At 42.0% G+C, this 22,119-nt stretch overlaps 1 protein-coding gene across 1 annotated transcript; it reads left to right on the forward strand.

Moving 5' to 3' along the window:
• The first annotated feature begins 1,584 nt into the window (after nucleotides 1-1,584).
• LOC124024446 (collagen alpha-1(XIX) chain-like) lies at nucleotides 1,585-21,277 on the forward strand. The gene is made up of 3 exons (XM_046338339.1): nucleotides 1,585-1,716; nucleotides 16,590-16,667; nucleotides 18,813-21,277. The coding sequence occupies exons 1-3, from the start codon at nucleotides 1,599-1,601 to the stop codon at nucleotides 18,929-18,931; spliced, it is 315 nt and encodes a 104-aa protein (XP_046194295.1). The 5' UTR covers nucleotides 1,585-1,598; the 3' UTR covers nucleotides 18,932-21,277.
• Nucleotides 21,278-22,119: the final 842 nt, after the last annotated feature.

The following is a 22,119-nucleotide window of genomic DNA, read 5'->3' on the forward strand; positions in this document are numbered from 1 at the left end:
TTCCGTGTTATTTGCCTCGAAGCGAGCATAGAAGTGGTTTAGCTTGTCTGGTAGGCTCGTGTCACTGGGCAACTCTCGGCTGTGCTTCACTTTGTAATCTGTAATGGTTTGCAAGCCCTGCCACATCCAACAAGCATCAGAGCCGGTGTAGTACGATTCGATCTTTGTCCTGTCTTGACGCTTTGCTTGTTTGATGGTTCGTCGGAGGGCATAGTGGGATTTCTTATGAGCTTCCAGGTTAGAGTCCCGCTCCTTGAAAGTGGCAGCTCTAGCCTTTAGCTCAGTGCGGATGTTGCCTGTAATCCATGGCTTCTGGTTGGGGTATGTACGTACGGTCACTGTGGGGGACGTCGTCGTCGATGCACTTATTGATGAAGCCAATGACTGATGTGGTGTTCTCCTCAATTTCCTCTGAGGAATCCCAGAACATATTCCAGTCTGTGATGCAAAACAGTCCTGTAGTTCAGTATCTGCTTCATCTGACCACTTTTTATTGATCTAGTCACGGGTGCTCCCTGCTTTAATTTTTGCCTGTAGGCAGGAATCAGGAGGATATAATTATGGTCAGATTTACCAAATGGAGGGCGAGGGAGAGACTTGTATGCGTCTCTGTGTGTGGAGTAAAGGTGGTCCAGAGTTGTTTTCCTTCTGGTTGTACATTTAACATGCTGATCTAAATTTTTGAAAACGGATTCAAGTTTCCCTGCGTTAAAGTCATCGGCTATTAGGAGCTCTGGGTGAGCGTTTTCTTGTTTGCTTATGGCGGAATACAGCTCATTCAATGCTGTCTTAGTGCCTCAGTCTGTGGTGATATGTAAACAGCTACAACAAATACACATGAAAACTCTCTAAGTAGATTGTGTGGTCTACAGCTTATCATGAGATACACTACCTCAGGCGAGCAATAGCTTCGAGACTTCCTTAGATATCGTGCCCCAGCTGTTATTCATAACCAGCCAGCTGTATGTTGATAGTGTCGTCTTTCAGCCACGGCTCCGTGAAACATAAGATATTACAGTTTTGAATGTCCTTTGGTAGTTTAATCTTGCGCGTAGGTCATCTATTTTATTCTCCAAAGATTTCACGTTTGCTAGCAGAATGGAAGGAAGTGGAGGTTTATTTCGATTGCCTACGAATTCTCAGAAGACAGCCCGCCCTCTGGCCCCTTTATATCTGCCTTTTCTTCACGCAAATCACAGGGATCTGGGCCTGTTCCCGAGAAGCAGTATATCGTTCACGTCGTTAAAGGAAAAAATAGATTCTGCCAGTCCGTGGTGAGTAATCACGGTCCTGATGTCCAGAAGTTATTTTTCGGTCGTAAGAGACTGTAGCAGCAATGTACAAAATAAGTAAAAAAATAAGTTACAAACAACGCAAATAAACTAACAAAAAAACACAATCGGTTGGGGACACATAAAACGCCAGCCTTCTTCCCCGGCCATTGTTACAATGATACAGAATGTGAATCTATCACTTGCAGAGAGTGTTGGTATTATTATGATACAGAATGTGAATTGTCTATCACTTGCAGACATTGTTGGTATTATTGTAATACAGAATTTTTATGTCACTCGCCAGAGAGACTATCAAGCCATGCCATGCAGAAGACGCCGGCGGCCATTTTAGCAGCGCAGGTTCGACAGGGTTCTCCCGGTCCCCCTGGCAACGATGGATCCCCAGGGTCTCCAGGGGAAGAAGGCCCCCCCGGCCCTCAAGGTAAGAACCACAGGCTGCTAAAACCACTGGAGACATAAAGTAATGCTCCTCCATACTCTGTCTCACACCAGCATAATAGATCTACATCTGAATAGAATATAAGAAAATAAGTTGTGTTCTACTCTACTCTTATTTTCTCTTCTCTTTTATACCCTTCTCTTCAATTGTCATCTCTTCTGCTCCACCCTAATCTGCTCTGCTCTACTCTGCTCTGCTCTACTCTACTGTGCTCTACTCTACTCTATTCTACTCTATTCTATTCTACTCCACTCTACTCCTCTCCACTCCTATTCTCTCCTCACCTCTCTTCTCCACTCTACTCCTCTCCACTCCTATTCTCTCCTCTCCTCTCTTCTCCTCTCCACTCCTCTCTACCACCTCTCTCCACTCCTCTCCACTTCTCTCCACCCCTCTCCTCTCCTCTCTTCTCCACTCCACTCCTATCTTCTCCTCTCCACTCCTGTCTACCACCTCTCTCCACTCCTCTCCACTTCTCTCCACCCCTCTCCTCTCCTCTCTTCTCACTCCTCTCCTATCCACTTCCCTCCACTCTTCTCCTCTCTACCACCTCTCCACTCCTCTCCTATCCACTTCCCCCACTCCTCTCTCTCTCCACTTCCCTCCCTCACTCCTCTCCATCCACTCCTCTCTATCCACCCTTCTCTCCTCTCTCCACTCCTCTCCTATCCCTTCCCCCCACTCCTCTCCTCTCCCTCCACTCCACTCCCTCCACTCCCCCTCTATCCACTCCTCCACTCCACTTCACTCCTCTCCCCTCCACTCCTCCTATCCACTTCCCCCCACTCCTCTCCTCTCCACTCCACTCCACTTCCCTCCACTCCACTCCTCTCCATCCACTCCTCTCCTCTCCACTCCACTCCTCTCCCCTCCACTCCCTCCTCCACCTCTCCTCTCCTCTCCCCTCCACTCCTCTCCCTCCACTCCTCTCCTCTCCACTCCACTCCACTTCCCTCCACTCCACTCCTCTCCATCCACTCCTCTCCTGACCACTCCTCTCCCCTACACTATAATCTGCTACACTATAACCTGAGGTAATACATAACAGCCTTTAATACAGCTCAAAGCTACTTTTTGAATGAAGGGAAGTTGTGTGCAGGTGTATTCATGGGTTATTACTGAGTTGGTGGTGTACTTTAGCTCACCTGAGTACCTGCCTTCAAGCCAGTAGCAGGAGAGCTCAGGTCACTGAGTTGAAACAAAAAGGATCTTACAATCTAAATAGAATAAACAATGTAGCTTCCAAAACCCAAAGGCCCTGTAGTTCTGTGTTGTGATGGAGACAGAAGGAAGAGAAAAGTACTACTCTTTTAGGGAAGATGTGTTGCTGAAACAAGAGAGTGAGATAAAGAAGTACTACTCTTTTAGGGAAGATTTGTTGCTGAAACAAGAGAGTGAAATAAAAGTACTACTCTTTTAGAAAAGATGTGTTGCTGAAACAAGAGAGTGAAATAAAAGTACTACTCTTTTAGGGAAGATGTGTTGCTGAAACAAGAGAGTGAAATAAAAGTACTACTCTTTTAGAAAAGATGTGTTGCTGAAACAAGAGAGTGAAATAAAAGTACTACTCTTTTAGAAAAGATGTGTTGCTGAAACAAGAGAGTGAAATAAAGAAGTACTACTCTTTTAGAAAAGATGGGTTGCTGAAACAAGAGAGTGAGGAGAATTGGAAAATATATTTGCTTTCTTTCAGAGGTTGTTTGTGTGAACGTCTAGGGGATTCAATGAAAGTGAATGGACACTACTGTGTTGTAAGGATTCGTAGGTATTTCTCTCCTGCTAGCCAGATATATCAATACAAACTGAAGGGATGAGAGGGAGAGAAGGGGGTAAGGAAAGGAGGAGTGTGGTGCTGTTGGTGATCAACATAGCTGAGCCGTCTCTCTCTCTCTCTCTCTCTTTTTGTCTTTCTTTCTTTTTTTTCTCTCTCTCGCTCTTTCTCTCTGTGATAATATGAAGACAAATGAAGAATTGGGAGGAGAATAAGAGAAAGTAATATCAGTTTGGACAGAAAAGAGCACCACGATTGATACCTCACTCCCCTCAACTCCAGGAAAAACAAAGCTCTGGTAAAATGTAAAAGGAAAGGAGCGAGGGAGAGAGAGAGGGTGGAGAGTGGACATCCTTTGTCAAACCCTGGGCAACTCTCTGACTGCTCAGCTCACACAAACAACCTCCTTCATCAATAACGACTCTCTGACTGCTCAGCTCACACAAACACACTCCTACATCAATAACAATTTGATTTGCTACCTCTATAAGACATTGAATAGAATTACCTAGCATGCTGCGCCCACTGTGCAATCTCTTCTAGTTCCTGTTGTAAGAGCCATGCAAGTTCAGTGATGAATTATACTGCTAAACATATAGGTGCTTGCGGTTCCATGTAGATCCCGTTTGAGAGCCATGTTTATGAAGAGAGTCATCGATTGAACCCTTTTTGGTTCAAAATAGTACCATCTCTTCTAGCAGTGTCATGTGTCCTAATGTGTTGGTCCTTATGTCTTAGAGCAGGGGTGGGCAGCTCCAGTCCTCCAGGCCCTGGTTGGTCTCACACTTTTTCTCCATCCCTAGCAAACACAGCTGATTAATCACCTGGCATTCTAAACTGAAGATCGTGACCAGGTGATTATTAGAGTCAGGTGTGTTAGCTGGGGCTGGAGTGAAAACTGTGACACCAATCAGGCCCTGGAGGACTGGAGCTGCCCAACCCTGTCTTAGAGCAGGGGCATCTAGCTACCTCACAGTGTTCCGTTTATCTAACTACCAGTGTTAACGATACAGTATAACTGACTACGAGTAAGATAATATGCGACTGTCAACAATTACAATGTAACTACCAAGTGAATGTACTTAATCTACTGTGTCTAGACCACATTTCCCAAACTGGGGCCTGGGGACCCCAATGGGTGCATGTTTTGGTTTATGCCCTAGTACTACACAGCTGATTCAAATAGGGCAAACACCAAAACGTGCACCCGTTAGGGTCCCCAGGACCCAGTTTGGGAAACGCTGGTCTAGGGTAATCGTATTCATCATATTAAGTAACACTCAGAATTCAACTGACCTGTTTCTATTGCTTTAATGGTTTTCCCTGTTTGATTTGATATGCTTCAATGTCCTGTCTGTTTTTTTTTTTTTGATATGCTTCAATGTCCTGTCTGGTTTATTTGATATGCTTCAATGTCCTGTCTGGTTTATTTGATATGCTTTAATGGTTTTCCCTGTTTGATTTGATATGCTTCAATGTCCTGTCTGTTTATTTGATATGCTTCAATGTCCTGTCTGTTTATTTGATATGCTTCAATGTCCTGTCTGGTTGATTTGATATGCTTCAATGTCCTGTCTGTTTATTTGATATGCTTCAATGTCCTGTCTGTTTATTTGATATGCTTCAATGTCCTGTCTGGTTGGTTTGATGTGATTCAATGTCCTGTCTGGTTGGTTTGATGTGATTCAATGTCCTGTCTGTTTATTTGATATGATTCAATGTCCTGTCTGGTTTATTTGATATGATTCAATGTCCTGTCTGGTTGATTTGATATGATTCAATGTCCTGTCTGGTTGATTTGATATGCTTCAATGTCCTGTCTGGTTGATTTGATATGATTCAATGTCCTGTCTGGTTGGTTTGATATGATTCAATGTCCTGTCTGGTTGGTTTGATATGATTCAATGTCCTGTCTGTTTATTTGATATGCTTCAATGTCCTGTCTGGTTGGTTTGATATGCTTCAATGTCCTGTCTGGTTGGTTTGATATGATTCAATGTCCTGTCTGGTTGGTTTGATATGATTCAATGTCCTGTCTGTTTATTTGATATGATTCAATGTCCTGTCTGTTTATTTGATATGATTCAATGTCCTGTCTGTTTATTTGATATGCTTCAATGTCCTGTCTGTTTATTTGATATGATACAAATAACTATTTGTTGGGAAAATCAAGAGGAAAATGTTTGTCTCTTGGGGTAAATCGTTAAGAAATTCAACAACTTTTAAATTCTGCCGTTGTTGACTTGTGCCTCCTCTACTCCACGCGGCTGGAGAGAGAGAGAGAGAGAGAGAGAGAGAGAGAGAGAGAGAGAGAGAGAGAGAGAGAGAGAGAGAGAGAGAGAGAGAGAGAGAGAGAGAGAGAGAGAGAGAGAGAGAGAGAGAGAGAGAGAGAGAGAGAGAGAGAGAGAGAGAGAGAGAGAGAGAGAGTTTGGGCTAATATTTTCTCATTATGTCTGTCATCCTCCACTGGAGAACATCTCTCCTCTGGAATATCCAATTTGACTTCCTCTCCAATGTGCCAAAATGAAGAGTTTATGAAGAAAAATAACCTCTCTGCTGGATCCACCCTCTCTTCTTGACTCATGGTTGTGATATGACTTGGGGCCGTGATCTGTCAAACTATTGAAGTACATCCATAGACATAGATCCATGGATACAGTCTCCAAATGATGTTAATTGTAGCGATGGGGGATTAGGGGGTTTGTAGATGTTCTTACATAACTTTGTCACTGTTTGATGTTATTGGGTCATCTTTGCCATTTATTTCACATTTTTTGACTTATGTCACTAGTTTTTTTTACCTCTGTCACTGCGTTTTTAACTTTGATTGTATTTTCTAAGACCATTATTGTCTTTCTTCCCGTACACATGTACCATGTTGAAGATGTATAAACCCATCATGCTTGTTTTACGTTGACATGTATTTGGCCGGTTTGCCATATTCCCATTGTGTATTACACCCTGCCATACATCTTGGGTTTGGTCATTGTTTGGTTTGGTTTTATCTAATATATTCGATGCACTAAGCATTTGCACCTGCTATTTCAGAGAGAGTAAAAAACACATAAAAGCTAATAAAACGAATACAGTCAGTAGCCAGCAGGTATGAATGCATTGATTATATTGTAAAGCCATGAGGCAGGTGTGGATGCTTAGTGAATCAGCCACTAAGTACAGTCTACAGTTCTCTTTCCAGCATCCAGGCAGTTTCTTAATCACTGTCATTTACACAGCAGTGTCCCCCTGGCTCTCTGTGCTGCTTTCTGTTGGTCAATGAAGCTGGGAAACACAATGCTGCTTGTCAATGTATGTGTAGGATGTCGACCCCCTCAGTGGATCAGTATGTCATATCCTCTTCATCCCCGTGGGCCCCCTCAGTGGATCAGTATGTCATATCCTCTTCATCCCCGTGGGCCCCCTCAGTGGATCAGTATGTCATATCCTCTTCATCCCCGTGGGCCCCCTCAGTGGATCAGTATGTCATATCCTCTTCATCCCCGTGGGCCCCCTCAGTGGATCAGTATGTCATTTCCTCTTCATCCCCGTGGGCCCCCTCAGTGGATCAGTATGTCATATCCTCTTCATCCCCGTGGGCCCCCTCAGTGGATCAGTATGTCATATCCTCTTCATCCCCGTGGGCCCCCTCAGTGGATCAGTATGTCATTTCCTCTTCATCCCCGTGGGCCCCCTCAGTGGATCAGTATGTCATATCCTCTTCATCCCCGTGGGCCCCCTCAGTGGATCAGTATGTCATTTCCTCTTCATCCCCGTGGGCCCCCTCAGTGGATCAGTATGTCATATCCTCTTCATCCCCGTGGGCCCCCTCAGTGGATCAGTATGTCATTTCCTCTTCATCCCCGTGGGCCCCCTCAGTGGATCAGTATGTCATATCCTCTTCATCCCCGTGGGCCCATGCAGTGGTTTGATGTTTTAAAGGTGAAATCTGTGATTTGTACAGCAAAATTTTTTTTTTCCATTTTCAATTAATAATTTATAGCCATTGATTCCTAAAGAATATAAGTTATGAATGCCTCATGAGCTTAGTGGAACTTTCCTACACCGTCAGTGTAATGGTAAACAAACACTGTGTCGCTTCAGAATGTGGTTAAACTGTCATTTTGATCTCCTGGATGGTCAGTTCTTGCATCCATAGCTGCGTCTATGAGTGGTTACATTTATTCAGACACGTCTCTCAGCTGTATACCAACAAAAGTGTCGGGGCTGGAGCATCTGCTTGGTTGTTGTTTGAATGCCGGACTACAGCTTTAAGGTACAGTGCTATTCTTTCCCATGGAATGCTACAGTATGCCGGCTCCCTGAGTGAGGGTTGGAGGCACCGTGCGTGTTTGAAAGGAGACTCATGATAGTCTGCTCTGTGTGGAATGTCTCTCTCCAGGAATGCATTTCGGGGCATTTTGCAAGCCCTTTTCTCTCTGAGATGTTCTCTGTCTTGTAAACAGCAGCAGCAGAGCATTTCACAGTTTCCCCTTTGGGCTTGGCTGGACAGCAGCGAAAAACACTGCATGATACTTCAGTGTTTCTGATGGTTTCACAACCCGCTCTCTGGACCTGAGACTCAGTTACTTTAAGGTGCATTTTGGGGGGAAATGGTTTGCGTCCCAAATGGCATCCTATTCCCTATGTAGTGCACCACTTTTGACCAGAGCCCTATCAAAAGTAGTTCACTATATAGGGAATATGGGTGCCATTTTGGAGGCAGACCCTGTCTCCCTCCCTCCAAGCAACCAACCAACCAGCTCTCTGGTTCTGGGGCTCAGTTACTTGAAGATGCCTTTTGGATAAACCAGTCCTCCAGCTCCTCAGCCCCCCTCACGTTTTGATATTGTTTGTGATCTACATTTGCTATTGCATTGCTGTTCTATCGGCTAGTTCTCTTATTCTCGCCAGTGCTTGTCATATTATCAACCTGTCTGCATGGAGACATGACAGTTGCATGTGTGTACTGTATGTGTTTGTGAATTTCAATGAGAAAAGAGTACAAAAGGATACTAACTCACTTGCCAGCCTCTGAATATGCTTTAATTTCTCTGGCCTGCTTGACCAGCCTCTAAATATGCTTTAATTTCTCTGGCCTGCTTGACCAGCCTCTAAATATGCTTTAATTTCTCTGGCCTGCTTGACCAGCCTCTAAATATGCTTTAATTTCTCTGGCCTGCTTGACCAGCCTCTAAATATGCTTTAATTTCTCTGGCCTGCTTGACCAGCCTCTAAATATGCTTTAATTTCTCTGGCCTGCTTGACCAGCCTCTAAATATGCTTTAATTTCTCTGGCCTGCTTGACCAGCCTCTAAATATGCTTTAATTTCTCTGGCCTGCTTGACCAGCCTCTAAATATGCTTTAATTTCTCTGGCCTGCTTGACCAGCCTCTGAATATGCTTTAATTTCTCTGGCCTGCTTGACCAGCCTCTAAATATGCTTTAATTTCTCTGGCCTGCTTGACCAGCCTCTGAATGATGCATAATGTGCATGAGCTTTCACTGTGTTGCTCTGTTCAGAATCTAAAATGTAATCATGCATTTATATGTTAGTTCTGGCCCTTGAAAGGATTTAAGACACTGTTTCAGGGGTAAATGGTTGGATGGCTTTTAGTTGACCAGGAGTTAGAATTGCTTGTTCAATTCATTACATTTTGGCTTCTACCTTTATAAAGTGTGATGTGAAATTCCAGGCAGTGGAATAGGCTCAGGTCAAAACTAGTGCACTAATTTCTCTAGGGCTCTGTCAAAACCAGCCTCTAAATAGGGCTTTAATTTCTAGGCCTACTTGACCAGGCTCTGTCAAAATAGTGCACTACTTTAAGGGTTCTGGTCAAAACTGTGCACTACTGTTGGCCAGGGCCTGGTCAAAATATGCTTTACTCTGGCCTAGGGCTCTGTCAAAACCAGCCTACTGTTGGCCATAGGGCTCTGTCAAAACTAGTGTTCTACTGTTGGCCATAGGGCCCTGGTCAGAAACTAATGCACTACTGTTGGCCATAGGGCTCTGGTCAAAACTAGTGTTCTACTGCTGGAAATTGCCATCTGGGATGCAGACAGCATCTTTGCTCTGATTTTAATTCTTCAGAGACTCTGCTTGCAGTCAGGCAGGCAGCTCTCTTGCTGTCAGGAAGAGTCATGTCACCCCATGACGCCACACACTTCAACACACACACACACACACACACACACACACACACACACACACACACACACACCACACACACACACACACTCACATCCAAATTCACAGGCACATCCAACACACACACACACATCAAACACTACACACACACACACACATCCAACACACACACACACACACACATCCAACACACACACACACATACATCCAACACACACACAGCACACATACATCCAACACACACACACTTCAACACACACACACTTCCAACACACACACAAACTTCCAACACACACATCCAGGGCACACACACACATCCAACCGTTGGCTCGGTGTAATGATGCCCGTTTTGACAGCATGCCAGAAGACCAGGCTGTAAAATGGCACCCTATTCACTATCTAGGGCACTACTGTTGACCAGGATTCATAGGGCTCTTGTCAGAAGTAGTGCACTATGTAGGAGAATAGGGTGTCATTTGGCCAGTGAGTGTATTATTATTTAATGACCTGTGATTTCTTTCTGAGCAACATATTTCTACATAAGCTGCAACTACTGTAGTAGTGATACGCCTCACATGAACAGTTACAGTAACTACTGTAGTAGTGATACACCTCACATGAACAGTTACAGTAACTACTGTAGTAGTGATACGCCTCATGAACAGTTACAGTAACTACTGTAGTAGTGATACGCCTCACATGAACAGTTACAGTAACTACTGCTGTAGTGATAGCCTCACATGAACAGTTACAGTAACTACTTAAGTGATACGCCTCACATGAACAGTTACAGTAACTACTGTAGTAGTGGATACACCTCACATGAACAGTTACAGTAACTACTGTAGTAGTGGATACACCTCACATGAACAGTTACAGTAACTACTGTAGTAGTGATACACCTCACATGAACAGTTACAGTAACTACTGTAGTAGTGATACACCTCACATGAACAGTTACAGTAACTACTGTAGTAGTGGATACACCTCACATGAACAGTTACAGTAACTACTGTAGTAGTGGATACACCTCACATGAACAGTTACAGTAACTACTGTAGTAGTGGATACACCTCACATGAACAGTTACAGTAACTACTGCTCGGTGTAGTGATGCCTCACATGAACAGTTACAGTAACTACTGTAGTAGTGGATACACCTCACATGAACAGTTACAGTAACTACTGTAGTAGTGATACGCCTCACATGAACAGTTACAGTAACTACTGTAGTAGTGGATACACCTCACATGAACAGTTACAGTAACTACTGTAGTAGTGGATACACCTCACATGAACAGTTACAGTAACTACTGTAGTAGTGGATACACCTCACATGAACAGTTACAGTAACTACTGTAGTAGTGATACGCCTCACATGAACAGTTACAGTAACTACTGTAGTAGTGGATACACCTCACATGAACAGTTACAGTAACTACTGTAGTAGTGATACGCCTCACATGAACAGTTACAGTAACTACTGTAGTAGTGATACGCCTCACATGAACAGTTACAGTAACTACTGTAGTAGTGATACGCCTCACATGAACAGTTACAGTAACTACTGTAGTAGTGATACGCCTCACATGAACAGTTACAGTAACTACTGTAGTAGTGATACACCTCACATGAACAGTTACAGTAACTACTGTAGTAGTGGATACACCTCACATGAACAGTTACAGTAACTACTGTAGTAGTGATACGCCTCACATGAACAGTTACAGTAACTACTGTAGTAGTGGATACACCTCACATGAACAGTTACAGTAACTACTGTAGTAGTGGAGACACCTCACATGAACAGTTACAGTAACTACTGTAGTAGTGATACACCTCACATGAACAGTTACAGTAACTACTGTAGTAGTGGATACACCTCACATGAACAGTTACAGTAACTACTGTAGTAGTGATACACCTCACATGAACAGTTACAGTAACTACTGTAGTAATGGAGACACCTCACATGAACAGTTACAGTAACTACTGTAGTAGTGGATACACCTCACATGAACAGTAACAGTAACTACTGTAGTAGTGGATACACCTCACATGAACAGTTACAGTAACTACTGTAGTAGTGAGACACCTCACATGAACAGTTACAGTAACTACTGTAGTAGTGATACACCTCACATGAACAGTTACAGTAACTACTGTAGTAGTGAGACGCCTCACATGAACAGTTACAGTAACTACTGTAGTAGTGAGACGCCTCACATGAACAGTTACAGTAACTACTGTAGTAGTGATACGCCTCACATGAACAGTTACAGTAACTACTGTAGTAGTGATACGCCTCACATGAACAGTTACAGTAACTACTGTAGTAGTGATACGCCTCACATGAACAGTTATAGTAACTACTGTAGTAGTGATACGCCTCACATGAACAGTTACAGTAACTACTGTAGTAGTGATACGCCTCACATGAACAGTTACAGTAACTACTGTAGTAGTGATACGCCTCACATGAACAGTTACAGTAACTACTGTAGTAGTGATACACCTCACATGAACAGTTACAGTAACTACTGTAGTAGTGATACGCCTCACATGAACAGTTACAGTAACTACTGTAGTAGTGATACGCCTCACATGAACAGTTACAGTAACTACTGTAGTAGTGATACGCCTCACATGAACAGTTACAGTAACTACTGTAGTAGTGGATATACCTCACATGAACAGTTACAGTAACTACTGTAGTAGTGGATACACCTCACATGAACAGTTACAGTAACTACTGTAGTAATGGAGACACCTCACATGAACAGTTACAGTAACTACTGTAGTAATGGAGACACCTCACATGAACAGTTACAGTAACTACTGTAGTAGTGATACGCCTCACATGAACAGTTACAGTAACTACTGTAGTAGTGATACGCCTCACATGAACAGTTACAGTAACTACTGTAGTAGTGGATACACCTCACATGAACAGTTACAGTAACTACTGTAGTAGTGGATACGCCTCACATGAACAGTTACAGTAACTACTGTAGTAGTGATACGCCTCACATGAACAGTTACAGTAACTACTGTAGTAGTGATACGCCTCACATGAACAGTTACAGTAACTACTGTAGTAGTGGATACACCTCACATGAACAGTTACAGTAACTACTGTAGTAATGGAGACACCTCACATGAACAGTTACAGTAACTACTGTAGTAGTGGATACACCTCACATGAACAGTTACAGTAACTACTGTAGTAGTGGATACACCTCACATGAACAGTTACAGTGACTACTGTAGTAATGGAGACACCTCACATGAACAGTTACAGTAACTACTGTAGTAGTGGATACACCTCACATGAACAGTTACAGTAACTACTGTAGTAGTGGATACACCTCACATGAACAGTTACAGTAACTACTGTAGTAATGGAGACACCTCACATGAACAGTTACAGTAACTACTGTAGTAATGGAGACACCTCACATGAACAGTTACAGTAACTACTGTAGTAGTGATACGCCTCACATGAACAGTTACAGTAACTACTGTAGTAGTGATACGCCTCACATGAACAGTTACAGTAACTACTGTAGTAGTGATACGCGTCACATGAACAGTTACAGTAACTACTGTAGTAGTGATACGCCTCACATGAACAGTTACAGTAACTACTGTAGTAGTGATACGCCTCACATGAACAGTTACAGTAACTACTGTAGTAGTGGATATACCTCACATGAACAGTTACAGTAACTACTGTAGTAGTGGATACACCTCACATGAACAGTTACAGTAACTACTGTAGTAATGGAGACACCTCACATGAACAGTTACAGTAACTACTGTAGTAATGGAGACACCTCACATGAACAGTTACAGTAACTACTGTAGTAGTGATACACCTCACATGAACAGTTACAGTAACTACTGTAGTAGTGATACGCCTCACATGAACAGTTACAGTAACTACTGTAGTAGTGGATACACCTCACATGAACAGTTACAGTAACTACTGTAGTAGTGATACACCTCACATGAACAGTTACAGTAACTACTGTAGTAGTGATACGCCTCACATGAACAGTTACAGTAACTACTGTAGTAGTGATACGCCTCACATGAACAGTTACAGTAACTACTGTAGTAGTGGATATACCTCACATGAACAGTTACAGTAACTACTGTAGTAGTGGATACACCTCACATGAACAGTTACAGTAACTACTGTAGTAATGGAGACACCTCACATGAACAGTTACAGTAACTACTGTAGTAATGGAGACACCTCACATGAACAGTTACAGTAACTACTGTAGTAGTGATACACCTCACATGAACAGTTACAGTAACTACTGTAGTAGTGATACGCCTCACATGAACAGTTACAGTAACTACTGTAGTAGTGGATACACCTCACATGAACAGTTACAGTAACTACTGTAGTAGTGATACACCTCACATGAACAGTTACAGTAACTACTGTAGTAGTGATACGCCTCACATGAACAGTTACAGTAACTACTGTAGTAGTGATACGCCTCACATGAACAGTTACAGTAACTACTGTAGTAGTGGATACACCTCACATGAACAGTTACAGTAACTACTGTAGTAGTGATACACCTCACATGAACAGTTACAGTAACTACTGTAGTAGTGATACGCCTCACATGAACAGTTACAGTAACTACTGTAGTAGTGGATACACTTCACATGAACAGTTACAGTAACTACTGTAGTAATGGAGACACCTCACATGAACAGTTACAGTAACTACTGTAGTAGTGGATACACCTCACATGAACAGTTACAGTAACTACTGTAGTAGTGATACGCCTCACATGAACAGTTACAGTAACTACTGTAGTAGTGGATATACCTCACATGAACAGTTACAGTAACTACTGTAGTAGTGGATACACCTCACATGAACAGTTACAGTAACTACTGTAGTAATGGAGACACCTCACATGAACAGTTACAGTAACTACTGTAGTAATGGAGACACCTCACATGAACAGTTACAGTAACTACTGTAGTAGTGATACGCCTCACATGAACAGTTACAGTAACTACTGTAGTAGTGATACGCCTCACATGAACAGTTACAGTAACTACTGTAGTAGTGGATACACCTCACATGAACAGTTACAGTAACTACTGTAGTAGTGATACACCTCACATGAACAGTTACAGTAACTACTGTAGTAGTGATACGCCTCACATGAACAGTTACAGTAACTACTGTAGTAGTGATACGCCTCACATGAACAGTTACAGTAACTACTGTAGTAGTGGATACGCCTCACATGAACAGTTACAGTAACTACTGTAGTAGTGATACACCTCACATGAACAGTTACAGTAACTACTGTAGTAGTGATACGCCTCACATGAACAGTTACAGTAACTACTGTAGTAGTGGATACACTTCACATGAACAGTTACAGTAACTACTGTAGTAATGGAGACACCTCACATGAACAGTTACAGTAACTACTGTAGTAGTGGATACACCTCACATGAACAGTTACAGTAACTACTGTAGTAGTGGATACACCTCACATGAACAGTTACAGTAACTACTGTAGTAATGGAGACACCTCACATGAACAGTTACAGTAACTACTGTAGTAGTGGATACACCTCACATGAACAGTTACAGTAACTACTGTAGTAGTGATACACCTCACATGAACAGTTACAGTAACTACTGTAGTAATGGAGACACCTCACATGAACAGTTACAGTAACTACTGTAGTAATGGAGACACCTCACATGAACAGTTACAGTAACTACTGTAGTAGTGATACCCCTCACATGAACAGTTACAGTAACTACTGTAGTAGTGATACGCCTCACATGAACAGTTACAGTAACTACTGTAGTAGTGATACGCCTCACATGAACAGTTACAGTAACTACTGTAGTAGTGATACACCTCACATGAACAGTTACAGTAACTACTGTAGTAGTGATACGCCTCACATGAACAGTTACAGTAACTACTGTAGTAGTGATACACCTCACATGAACAGTTACAGTAACTACTGTAGTAGTGAGACACCTCACATGAACAGTTACAGTAACTACTGTAGTAGTGATACACCTCACATGAACAGTTACAGTAACTACTGTAGTAGTGATACGCCTCACATGAACAGTTACAGTAACTACTGTAGTAGTGATACACCTCACATGAACAGTTACAGTAACTACTGTAGTAGTGATACACCTCACATGAACAGTTAAGGTACTCAGATCTCATGACATCAGTTGCCTTGATGAAATAGGCCATCGGGCTTCCTGGAAACCACATAGAGAGGAGTTGAAGGCCGTCCACAGTGTTCAGACTTTTGTGTTGCTGTGATGTTGACAGGGACAGTCCAGTATTGAGAGAGAGAAGCAGCACTGTTGGTACCAGATGTACACTAGAGTATTCAGGCTGCGTAGAGCATAGAGCAGACATGAGATGACTTATTCCTCACCTCATCATAAACCACTCATCACAAACTCTTTATGCATAAACACATTGGGATTCATCTACCTCTGGTCCTGTTCTCCAAAACCCTGGTCCCAGATCTGTCCATCTCGTTGTATAGCCAACTGGTGTGGTGCTATGTTTGGCATGACAATGACCATAACAGTTGGCAAGGCAACATAAACTGATCTGGAACCAGGCTACCTGTTGCCCTCCTTAGGCTGGGAGTCCAGTCCAGTCTGTTGTCTTAGGCTGGGAGTCCAGTCCAGTCTGCTGTCTTTGGCTGGGAGTCCAGTCCAGTCTGCTGTCTTAGGCTGGGAGTCCAGTCCAGTCTGTTGTCTTAGGCTGGGAGTCCAGTCTAGTCTGTTGTCTTAGGCTGGGAGTCCAGTCCAGTCTGTTGTCTTAGGCTGGGAGTCCAGTCCAGTCTGTTGTCTTAGGCTGGGAGTCCAGTCCAGTCTGGTCATTGTCTTGTGTTTCTTTCCAGGGTACAGAGGTCAGAAAGGAGAGAGGGGTCAGCTAGGTCTGGGGATACCAGGAGCTCCAGGTCTGGCAGGACCACCAGGTAACAGCTAGACACCACACACACACACATGCACGCACGCACACACACGCACGCACGCACACACACACACACACACACACTGCACACTGCTTTGAAGGAGTGGTGAAATTGTGCTAAGCCCTATAGCCATTGAAGCACAAGAAGGAAAATGTGATGTGAACTTGGAGCAACCATTACATCATTGTGTTTCGTATGAAGTTATTTCATATTTACACTTGAAACTGATGCTTTATGAAAGGGGGAAAATACCAGTATACCATCATTGTACGGCTGTAGTTGTAGAATCCTACACTTACGTTGGGTAAAACTTTATATCTTGAACCCACCGTTATAAACTTGTTGTCCTCAGGGCACCATCGAAAATGACACCCTGGTCTCAATGGGCTCCCCTGATTAAATACAAGCAAACATTCATTCAAATAAAAAGCTGACACCAGTGTCATGACTGTTTATAAACTCTGTTATGTCATGTTTATGACAGTGTAATGTCATGTTTATGACAGTGTAATGTCATGGTTATGACAGTGTTATGTCATGGTTATGACAGTGTAATGTCATGGTTATGACAGTGTTATGTCATGGTTATGACAGTGTAATGTCATGGTTATGACAGTGTTATGTCATGGTTATGACAGTGTAATGTCATGTTTATGACAGTGTAATGTCATGGTTATGACAGTGTAATGTCATGGTTATGACAGTGTAATGTCATGTTATGACAGTGTAATGTCATGGTTATGACAGTGTAATGTCATGGTTATGACAGTGTAATTTCATGGTTATGACAGTGTAATGTCATGTTATGACAGTGTAATGTCATGTTATGACAGTGTAATGTCATGGTTATGACAGTGTAATGTCATGTTATGACAGTGTAATGTCATGGTTATGACAGTGTAATGTCATGGTTATGACAGTGTAATGTCATGGTTATGACAGTGTAATGTCATGGTTATGACAGTGTAATTTCATGGTTATGACAGTGTAATGTCATGTTATGACAGTGTAATGTCATGTTATGACAGTGTAATGTCATGGTTATGACAGTGTAATGTCATGTTATGACAGTGTAATGTCATGGTTATGACAGTGTAATGTCATGGTTATGACAGTGTAATGTCATGTTATGACAGTGTAATGTCATGGTTATGACAGTGTTATGTCATGGTTATGACAGTGTAATGTCATGGTTATGACAGTGTAATGTCATGGTTATGACAGTGTAATGTCATGGTTATGACAGTGTAATGTCATGGTTATGACAGTGTAATGTGTTCAGTGTAATGTCATGGTTATGACAGTGTAATGTCATGGTTATGACAGTGTAATGTCATGGTTATGACAGTGTAATGTCATGGTTATGACAGTGTAATGTCATGGTTATGACAGTGTAATGTCATGGTTATGACAGTGTAATGTCATGGTTATGACAGTGTTATGTCATGGTTATGACAGTGTTATGTCATGGTTATGACAGTTATGTCATGGTTATGACAGTGTCATGTAGCCCTTATGAATGAGGGTTCAAGTAAAGTGTAACCACCAGCTCTAACATGGACAACAGTTCATCCTGAGGTCGTTTGATGTTTTCAGTTTAAAAACACTAGTAATTAGTAAGCCAACAGAACTAATGAGCAGAGCTACTCATAATGACTCTCTCTTACGCTGAGGTACCAAGCTGACACGAAACAATTAGTATATCATCACTGATAGGGCGGATATAAAAGAAACATACACTTAAATCTCTTATTTCCATTTGATCAACTCTCTCCCTTTTCAGCATGATCTCAGAGAGATTCTTCTCTGCCGGGAGCGAAGCAGGAAAATCTTTCATTCTGATCTTTTTGTGAAGAACATTAACTTTTTATTCTGATCTGTATTGACGAGGGTTTGTGTGTAAAGTATGCATGAGAGTGGGTGTTTTCATCTCCTTTTTAAGAGTTGCAGTTTGGCACATGAAAGCAGTTTTGTTAGCTGACTAGATAATACTGTTCCCAGTAATACTGCTCCTCTGATAGCGTCCTGTTTTCCTTCATGGTTTATTTGATTGATTAAACAATCACCCAATGGGATGCGTCCCAATCATCTCTACTTCCTCCTGAAGTTCACTACTCCCCACAAATGTGAAAGTGTTTTTGTCTGCAGGTGAACCTGGAAGCAGTATCCAGGGGCCATCGGGCCCTTCAGGTCCCCAGGGATCTCATGGTAAATGTGATCCCAGTGACTGTCTCCATCCATCCTCTCACTCCAGACGGAACGGCTAGGGCCCCCCTCAACTGATAGGGGACCCTTCAATGAATAAGGGCCCTCTCAATGGCTAGGGCCCAGGGGCCCCCTCCACCCATCCAGCCTCCATCTCTCTACAGTAGTCAACCATAGGCACAGGAGCCGGGCCTGTGGAGCCTGATCACTCAGTCAGCTCATATCAGACAGACAGTATCATCCTTGTGGTCAGTTTTACATTGAAAACACACATCCTCTGTTTCTGCTTTACATGGGAAAGACTCAACCAGAAATAGATACAACATGTATCTCAACACAATGGTGTGGGATGAAATTGCCCATAGATGCTGATCTTGGGTCAGTTTTGCATTTTCCCCACTAATTGTTAAGGTTAGGTTTGGGGGAGGGGAAGCTGATCCTAGATCTGTACCTAGTGGAAACTTCACCCTGGAGCGCTCACAACCTCCTTTCGGTTTTCTTATGACCATAGAAGCATTGAAATGCAATTATTTGTTACTTTACGTTGATGGTTATTCTATTCATTTGAAATGTGTTACAGTCCATTATTATTGTCATTGTAGCTATGATGATCATATGAAGCACTGTTTCATTTATTTCTTGTTTTCACACAACTCCCCTGCTGTGACCTGATGCATTCCATATTCATTCACATTAAGTCTTTCGAGACCTTAAATTACTTTGTTTCTTTAAATAATACTGTCGGGAGAAAACATTTTCTTCATGATTTAATAATGCTTGTTTATGGGGACAGCTATGCACACGTTTGGGCTCATTTGATATTTTCGTTGTGTGTGTGTGTGAGCTGGTAAACAGACAGTCTGAAATGTGTGTGTTTGTGTATGACTAATCAATATTCTTTGTGTGAACTGTTTATGCAAAGTGAAGGAGGATCATGTAACATGAAATATAGTTCTGAATATATATTTCATATATTAATATATATTTCCTCAATGAATTGGATATTTGTGAAACGTGTTAGAAGGAAGCTAGCTACATGATTTGATCCATTTACATAACATAATGAATATCTTGTCGTGTAATTCATTACTAGAGCTTTGTTTATGAATTTTATGAAGTTTTGAGAATGCTAAATATTCTGTGTTTCAAACACTACCAGTCAGATATATTGCATGATACTGTTGTAATTGTAAAGGGATGGTCTTGTATCAAAACAGAATACTGGGTTCCTCTCTCGTCACCCTACACTCTAGGTACTTTATGTGAGGCGTTACTCAGTGAGATCTCTCCACACACTATACACCTCAACATGCAGTGTTCATAACAGACTAATTGAGTAGCCTGCTAGATTGGGTTCTGAGTTCTGATATTATTCAACAGGTAACATCGCCTGACTGTTTGCCATATCTCAAGACAACCAGCACAACATGATCAAGGGTTAAACACTAGCTTAATGCCAACTGAATGTAGTTTGTGACGGCTTGGTCAAGTTGACATTTCTTCCATGTACAGTTTGTGTGTAAGTGTGTATATTATGCTAATGTCGTATCACCTCACGTTCACGTGAAGTTAGCCGCGAAGACTTCAATGTAGATTTCTTGCAGTCATACATGAAGTAGGAAGTAGGACAGTTTCCCTTTATCAATGGTCTTGTCTCCAAAGAGGGCAAACAAATACATGTCAAATACTACAGTGATTGATTGAAGTTGCCCAGTACAATGAAACCAATAGAATATGGTTGGATCGGAGAAGTTGTTACATCGCTGCTCTTTAGGCAACATGGTCTCATTAGAATATGTCAAAAAAATAGTGCCATTTAACTACATAGGTATATGTCACTTCTGTGGACGTATTACTGATATGTCACTAAATTAGACGTCACTTATAATGACATATTAGCTACTTATATGTCACTATAACGTCGGCTTATGGGGTCAGATTCATGATGTGTCAGCTTTTATTGTTTACATGGGAGTACACAGCTGATTCCTCTATCAGAACTGTGTACATCAGTCTACATGGAGTATACAGCTGATTCCTCTATCAGAACTGTGTACATCAGTCTACATGGGAGTATACAGCTGATTCCTCTATCAGAACTGTGTACATCAGTCTACATGGAGTATACAGCTGATTCCTCTATCAGAACTGTGTTTACATCAGTCTGCATGGGAGTATACAGCTGATTCCTCCATCAGAACTGTGTGTACATCAGTCTACATGGGAGTATACAGCTGATTCCTCCATCAGAACTGTGTGTACATCAGTCTACATGGGAGTATACAGCTGATTCCTCCATCAGAACTGTGTGTACATCAGTCTACATGGAGTATACAGCTGATTCCTCTATCAGAACTGTGTACATCAGTCTACATGGAGTATACAGCTGATTCCTCCATCAGAACTGTGTGTACATCAGTCTACATGGAGTATACAGCTGATTCCTCCATCAGCTGATTCCTCCATCAGAACTGTGTGTACATCAGTCTACATGGAGTATACAGCTGATTCCTCTATCAGAACTGTGTGTACATCAGTCTACATGGGAGTATACAGCTGATTCCTCTATCAGAACTGTGTGTACATCAGTCTACATGGGAGTATACAGCTGATTCCTCCATCAGAACTGTGTGTACATCAGTCTACATGGGTGCTATGTGTATATTTAGATTGTGAAGCCATAATGATCTTTCTTATCTAATAACAACACTGCAATATTTTACTTCTGAGTTTTCTTTCTTTGTTTTCTTGGTGGGTCTTTACTTGAACTCTTGTTTTCTGAAAGTGTTTTTATTTTTTATTTTGACAATATCTGTACATTATGGCTCAGATACATATTTCTCCCTCAACTGTTTGACCATGTAGCATTGTTTGTCACTGTATACATATACATTATGTTGGTGTGTTTTAAGACTGCAGTTATTTTGTTATTTATTTGTTGTGTTTCTGATTGGAAAGTAATAAGCTAAGAATGAAGGATGAAGGACATGAATGAAATATCTCTGTACTTCTCCAATGTTATCAGAGTGCTCTCTCTGTCACTCAGGCCTCAATTCAAAACAAACATGCCCTTAGGTGTTTCATTTTGACCCAGTGACCTAAAACCCGGTAAAAACACCCGGTAGACTGTCGTCATAGAGATCGATACGTGTTTCCAGACGCATTCAGTAGTTAAACAAAGGTACTATACAATAACTATATTGTTGTCGTCTCCTTAAACCGACCCTAGGCAGTACTGGATACATTGTGG

The sequence above is a fragment of the Oncorhynchus gorbuscha genome, unplaced genomic scaffold, assembly GCF_021184085.1.
Source record: "Oncorhynchus gorbuscha isolate QuinsamMale2020 ecotype Even-year unplaced genomic scaffold, OgorEven_v1.0 Un_scaffold_1858, whole genome shotgun sequence".
Taxonomy (NCBI): Eukaryota; Metazoa; Chordata; class Actinopteri; order Salmoniformes; family Salmonidae; genus Oncorhynchus; species Oncorhynchus gorbuscha.

Bases quoted from the DNA above. Each gene is read 5' to 3' on its own strand.
- LOC124024446 (XM_046338339.1), top strand. From the start codon at position 1,599: ATGCAGAAGACGCCGGCGGCCATTTTAGCAGCGCAGGTTCGACAGGGT. The intron at 1,717-16,589 runs GTAAGAACCACA...GTTTCTTTCCAG, and splicing joins AGGCCCCCCCGGCCCTCAAG to GGTACAGAGGTCAGAAAGGA. The intron at 16,668-18,812 runs GTAACAGCTAGA...TTTTGTCTGCAG, and splicing joins AGGTCTGGCAGGACCACCAG to GTGAACCTGGAAGCAGTATC.